This window comes from Electrona antarctica (assembly GCF_951216825.1).
Source record: "Electrona antarctica genome assembly, contig: scaffold_75, whole genome shotgun sequence".
NCBI lineage: Eukaryota > Metazoa > Chordata > Actinopteri > Myctophiformes > Myctophidae > Electrona > Electrona antarctica.
The window spans coordinates 250,427-256,833 of NW_027638494.1; the positions used below are offsets into that span (position 1 = coordinate 250,427).

A 6,407-nucleotide genomic window follows, 5' to 3' on the forward strand; every position below is an offset into this window, starting at 1 on the left:
CACAGGAATTCACATTATCATTCGTTTTCCTGCAGACCGGTCTGGCCCCAAGCACTGGGTGAGTGTTTTGCAGAAACCAAAAAGTGGTAGATGTTTTTTTTCCACTTTTTGGTTTCTGAAAAACACTCACCCGGTACTGGCACCCACCCAGGCCAGACAGGTCCTCTGAAGACACTTGATAATGTGAATTCCTGTGACCGAGATGGTTTACCTGGCCCACATGCCCCTCATTTCTGCAGCTTATATGCAATGCGGAGGAGCTCTGTGTTGTTCCTCATCTTCTCCACTTGTTGTTGAAGAGGAAGATTATCATCTAAAAAGGCTTTGCATATTTTGGCATAGCTTGCCAAACTCTGCTTTTCTCTAATCATTGGAAGCTCTCCAAAATCCCCAGCCTCTCCCGCAATGAGGACATCCGCGATGACCGCTGTCCCCGCAATGGTGTTCCGGTCCACATAAAGCTCCTCGCAGGTCCTCGACATGCTGCGGGTCTTCTTGAAGACTTTGAGGAACTTTTTATAGCGATGTGTCACATCCTCTGGGCTCTGAACTACAAGAGAAAAGAAAAAAATATATAAATTAAGACTGTTATAATTCAAATGATGATCAGTACTACATTCCAGGCTTAAATTGATCTAGCCCTGGACACCTGGCACTTACAAAAACATTGGTGCATTAGGTGCTGCAGTGTGATGTAAGCGCCAGTGTTTCTCAAATTTCAAGGTTCCCCTTTAACTCTGACAGAGCATAAATGTCCTTGTACACTATCAAGAATTAGACTTGTATGAATCAATTTAGAATCCCCTAAAGGAAACCCACAAGGAGTCCCTGAAATCAACTTTGAGAACCACTGATGTAAGTAACATAACAGGGGTGTGTGTGTGTGTGTGTGTGTGTGTGTGCGCACGCACGCATGTATTGTACAGAAAGAAGCAATGTGAGTAATCTTTTTTTACCTCGCTTTACAAATGAAGCCCACTTCTTCCGCTTCTTCTTCGGCCTGCGGTCATCTGAAGAGGAGCCTGAAGAAGACGACGACTTCCTGTCTTTTCTTCTCTTTCCTCTTTTTGGAGAAGGAATCGGAGTCCGAGGAGACGGAGGAATCTCCACGGCTCCTTTTGCGTGACCCTTAAAGTTAGCAAATGTAAAAGTTAAAAGCAAATCTATACGTTCGTTATTTCCATCCTTTTTTATTTAAGACATGATAATTGCAGCAGCACCACAAAACCAATAACATGAGTACTTATGTTAACTAAATGCATTTGCAATTAAATTAAAAAAGGTTACTTTTTTTAGGATTCAAATTAAAAAATAGCAAAATATTATTCAGGATTTAAATTCAAATATAGCAAAAACAGCTGATTTACAAGCTCAAAACACATCGCACTGCGACACGTTTTGAGCTTGTAGATCGGCTAGTTTTTGCTACGACAGCAATGTGGCCCTCTGGAGTGAGTGTGGACATAATAGTGGCCCTCCATCGTCAGTTTCCCACCCCTGCTTTAACTAATCAAGACTAGATTGTAGTAGAGCCTTACATGTTGTTTTTGGGAGGAACCGTCTAGTTACCTTTTGAAGTTAGGGGGCCGGCCTCTGAGAAGCGAGCCTTCTCTAGATTGAAGTCTCGCTGCTCCTTGAGGAGTCGGTTCTCCTCCTTTAAGATACGAATCTCCTCTTTGAGGAGCCGGTTTTGCCCTTTCATCTGGTATAAATCACTCTTAGATTTATCCATGGTGGACGCCATAGTTTGTTGAACCTCTTCAACTGAAAAGGATGCAGAAAGATGTATTCAATACTTTGTCTTTACTAAGCTGTTCTCGCTTTGTAAGGAATGTTCTACTTGCCCAAAGGTCATGCCCACGTGCCCGAAAAGTACACTTTCCATTATAAAATAGTTAACATTTGCCCATTTGAAAAAAAAAAAAACATTAAATCCAAACGATAACTGCCGAGTGGCAACAGTCACTTGGAAAATCCAGAATGAGCGAAACTGCTAGTAGTACAAAGTAGCATTGTTCTTCATAAATAGCCAATAATATGTAATGAAGATGGAATGCACTTGACAGTCAGTGTTATGGGGTTCAGCATATCGATGTGATTGGTGATCAACTTGTATGACTGAGAGTATATAGCATGTATGTGTAGGGCTTGATGTCATTCATGCATTCAGTGTAATACAGATCCTGAACATCCTGAAAGCAAACTCCAGTTGCCCGAACTGTTGATTTACTTTTCACAGGCAGTCGGGCAACCAGATTATGGAAAACTGATTTAAAACCATAGAGAATGAAATAAATGAACAGTGATCAAAAAATTAAAGCACCCACTTGCCACCTCATGCTGGTTTCTCAGCTGGCAGGCCAGGGCCTCTGCATGCTCCCTAACACTCTTCCCTGTGGGCCTGCTCCTTATCGCAGCCACAGAAAGCTTAGCTCTCTTTGAGAGCCACTGTGCACTGGCATCTGAAAGAAGTCTAATTTTAACTATACATCCACCAACCCTGGCAGTTCCTTGAGGGGATTCCAAAAAGGCCCTTACAGGTTTGTAACATGGCATAATTTACAGCTCCATGGCCATAATCACCTGTTTGAATACCAGTTTGCAAAAAAAAAAGGAAAATCTGAAAACTATACTTTAATTTCCTTCGATGATGAGATTTACCTATTTATTTTATCTTTAAACTTTATTATATGTAATTATTGAACCACATGTAGACTATTATCTTCTATGCCAATGGTTCTTAAACTTTTTTTGAGGCCCTCCTATATACAGGTTTAATGTTTTTATTTTTTTATTGCAAGGTTTGTTTTAAAAACCCCATTAACAATAAACCATTACAAATAAAGATAATTTATTTTTGTCTATTTGTTTTACATCACCTAATCATAGTGTAAGATAAGAGCGCCCCTCACTTCACACAGGTGTGATTTTTAATTCCAAGGATCTCAGCTACAAACCTGTAAGGAATCGCCTCAAGGAACTGCAAGGGTTCCTTTATTATAGACTCACTTTATTAGGCATTTTGTGGCTGATTTTTTCCAGATGTCAGAGTTGCCCAGTGGCTCTCAAAGAGAGCTAGGTTTGGTGTGGCTGTGATAAATCTTTGACAATAGAGACCCTGACAATCTCGTGCCATGCGAGACCAATGTATTTACAACAAAGATTCTTAAAAAAAAAAAACCTTACCTTCAATATCAGACTGGATCTCCTCCATGGGGTTCTCCTCTGGTGAATTCTTCTTCCCTCTGCGACCGCGTGGTTGTGCCATGACTATGGGGGAATAAGATTCAACAGACATGTTGTACAGTTGAAACATATCAACATTGAGCTGATTATATGGCTTATCCATTAAGGATTTGCCCGATTAATTGATCAATAGTGATTCACTCTGTCGGACTCTGTGCATTGGAGATTAACTCCAATCAAGATACAGGTTTGCAGGATTTAACAGGTGTAGGGAATTCTTCTAATCAGGCTTAGGTTGCCATGGATGTTACACAGTCCAGGCCCAGGGAACACCATGTCCCTGTTTAGTGTAACTAAATGGACCTAAATGGACCCTTAGCACTAAAAGTTAGTTGTTACAAGCTTGTAGATCTGCTATTTTTGAAATATCGTGAATGTCTCAAATCTTTGAATATATATTATTTCAGAGTGAACTACATATTTTCAGGGTGCCGTGTCGTTAGTCAGAAGGTTCCTTGTTCCGAAATTACTATCCCTATCTCTAATCCTAACCTAAACATAACCGCAAGCACGGGAGCAGTGCATGTTCGGACTAACGGGACTTCGGATCTATGGGCAGTTCCCATTTTCAGATGGGGGTCAGCAGCCAATTACATATATTTTTGGGGGTCTTGGGCTTGACATGAAATATTGAGCACCACTGACATAGAAACATTTTCAGAAAATTTAGAAGACTTCAATTTTGACGTCATGCCTAAATGGGTTAAGATAAAATACACATCCCTATTATCCATAGCTTAAAACAGGTCTTCAAACAGGTCTTCAACAGGGGGTCCAGGACCCCTAATGGTTACTACAGGGGGGTGGGGGATTTTTTTTTAGCTCATCTTTGACAATAGAGGCCATGCGAGACCACTGTATTTACAACAAAGATTCAATAAAAACCATTACCTTCAATAACCGGCTGGATCTCCTCCAAGGGGTTCTCCTCTGGTGAAATCTTCTTCCCTTTGCGACCGCGTGGTTGTGCCATGACTCTGGGGGGAGGGGAAATATATATATAAGATACAATTCAACAGACATGTTGTATGAATTATCCATTAGGAATGTGACCCATCAATCAAGATCAATTATTTAAAATAATAACTAATAATCCGTTGCAAAGGTATTGTCATCCAAACAGGACTTTAGGCCTACCAAACCAAAATGTGTCTGACTCTGTGCAGCAGCATGAGTGAGTGAGTGAGTGGGCTGAGTGAGTGGAGAATGCAGATTAACTCCAATCAAGATACAGGCTTGGGGGATTTAACAGATGTAGGGAATTCTTCTAATCAGGTTTAAATTAGGGTTGCCATGGCAAAAAAGTGGTTTTCAACCAGTGGTCCAAGGACCACCAGTGGTGCTTGAGGGGGTTCCAGGTGGTCCTCATCTAAATGATTGAGAGTTAGTAACCAAATGGACCCTCAACAGTAACAAAAACAAATAAATAATAATAATAATAATACACATCCCTATATTATCCATAGCTTAAAACAGGCTTTCAAAAGGTGGTCCGGGACCCCTAGTAGTTACTACAGGGGGGCAAAACAAAATCTTGTTTAGATTAACCACTTGAACCCCAACATCCCTATTCTGAGGGGAATATTAATAGCCGATCTACAAGCTCACAACTGAATTTTCTAAATGTTGTGGGTTGAGCTACACAATTCTAACGCCAGAAATGGGATCCTTGGCCACGTTGAAGTTTTGCCTTAGTTAAGTGTTAATCAAATGATCAGAATGTTTTTGTTGGATTGTACAGCTTGTTTCCAGTAAGCACTAGTTAGTTAATAGTTAGCATGCTAAAGGAGGGAGTCCTACATGCAGTGGAAAACAAAGTAAAACTCAACTAAACTCACTCTGCTATGGGATTACATTTGATCATGTATTCATTAAAATAATACACAAAAACTTAACCTCGCGTCAACAGGCTTTCAGTTTGGATACCATTTACAGCTGAGTGCTTAGATCTGGTCCACACACCCGTGACCCGCCTACTATATCCAGTATTTGCATGTGCACAATGCATACGCTTAGTGACCGTTTCCGTATCCGCTCTAGACCGGATCTACACATATTGTACAAGCGACTTGATCTCTTATTAATCACTGTTTTGACGTGCCGATGTCAATTAAAGTGGTAAACTTAGATGGTAGTAGGATCATTATATTCAAAGCTGGGTTATTTTTGGTAGACCGCTCGCTCCAGAGTTGTTCTAGAAACTAGCTATAGCTGTAGTCTACCATAACATTACAGTTGAGGCTCTGGTCGCATTACTTACCAAGATGGTTTTCTTCCGCGTTGAAAAGTTTCTTGATCAGATTCCGAGGCTGTACTTGTGCAGATTGCAGAAGGAACACCGCGGTAGCAAGATGTATAGGCCTAGTGTGTTTTTTTTACAAAGTATTTGGTGCGTAAACCATACAAACTCTACTCCAAATTCCCTCTATTTGCTCTTGCGTCTTGCGTGATGATAACGTAGTTGACGCTGCATACGTCATTCCGCTGTGGAGATGTTCAAGCGCCCAATGCAAATCCGACATTCCATAATCCATACATGCTTCATCAACTCACGGGTTATTTACTGCTTGGAATTAAAAAATAAAATAAACTCATTGAACGGGGTCCCACAGCAAACCTGGGTTCTGAAATGATGACAATTCAATCAATTCAACTAGTCTAGTCACGGTGCTCATGGTTAGTGTATTTCATCCCTCCGAGTTGTTTTGAACGCAACATCCGGTGATGCAACAGCGCCCTCCTCCAAACGAACTCTATGCCGCCAAATTCATTTGGACTAATGCACTGTCTGTGAGTGCAGACTGTGCACTGCGTGAGAGTGAGACACTATTGTTGGCAGACGGAGACAGAATAAACAAAACTATAACTTTGACAAGAAGACTACTTGAAAGGACAGCGCGAGGAGGTAAAACGCTGATAAAATGGCTTCAGGAGGAGAGGCTATTGGCCAGGAAGAAAAGATGCCCTGTTTGCTACAACAGAATGCAACTGAAAAGAACAAACACGAGCAAGGATGGTTATCGGTGGTAAGTAATAGGATCTTTATTGCCACACATAGTGCTTACACCCGAGCCACGTATTTTACAGTATTGTACGGCCCCGTTGTTCAATAAAAACATTGTAATCCTCCGTGGCTTTTTTTTAATGTATCAGAGCTGCAA

General features: G+C 41.0%; 2 protein-coding genes across 2 annotated transcripts; both read right to left on the reverse strand.

Annotated features, from left to right (window-relative positions):
* Positions 1–217: 217 nt before the first annotated feature.
* Positions 218–984, reverse strand: LOC306918031 (uncharacterized protein). Its single transcript, XM_079530927.1, has 2 exons — positions 957–984; positions 218–550 (listed from the first exon to the last, which is right to left on the reverse strand). The coding sequence occupies exon 2, from the start codon at positions 480–482 to the stop codon at positions 228–230; it is 255 nt and encodes an 84-aa protein (XP_079387053.1). The 5' UTR covers positions 483–550; positions 957–984; the 3' UTR covers positions 218–227.
* LOC306918029 (uncharacterized protein) lies at positions 969–4,442 on the reverse strand. Its single transcript, XM_079530926.1, has 5 exons — positions 4,384–4,442; positions 4,138–4,223; positions 3,187–3,270; positions 1,570–1,764; positions 969–1,128 (listed from the first exon to the last, which is right to left on the reverse strand). The coding sequence occupies exons 2-5, from the start codon at positions 4,217–4,219 to the stop codon at positions 1,007–1,009; spliced, it is 483 nt and encodes a 160-aa protein (XP_079387052.1). The 5' UTR covers positions 4,220–4,223; positions 4,384–4,442; the 3' UTR covers positions 969–1,006.
* Positions 4,443–6,407: the final 1,965 nt, after the last annotated feature.

What these genes read in the sequence shown, in the direction of transcription:
- LOC306918031 (XM_079530927.1), bottom strand. Translation starts at nt 482, where the DNA reads ATGTCGAGGACCTGCGAGGAGCTTTATGTGGACCGGAACACCATTGCG.
- LOC306918029 (XM_079530926.1), bottom strand. Translation starts at nt 4,219, where the DNA reads ATGGCACAACCACGCGGTCGCAAAGGGAAGAAGATTTCACCAGAGGAG. An exon ending in GATCCAGCCGGTTATTGAAG is followed by an intron (nt 3,271 to 4,137) that starts GTAATGGTTTTT and finishes ATTCCCCCATAG; the next exon opens with TCATGGCACAACCACGCGGT. An exon ending in GATCCAGTCTGATATTGAAG is followed by an intron (nt 1,765 to 3,186) that starts GTAAGGTTTTTT and finishes CATCCTTTTCAG; the next exon opens with TTGAAGAGGTTCAACAAACT.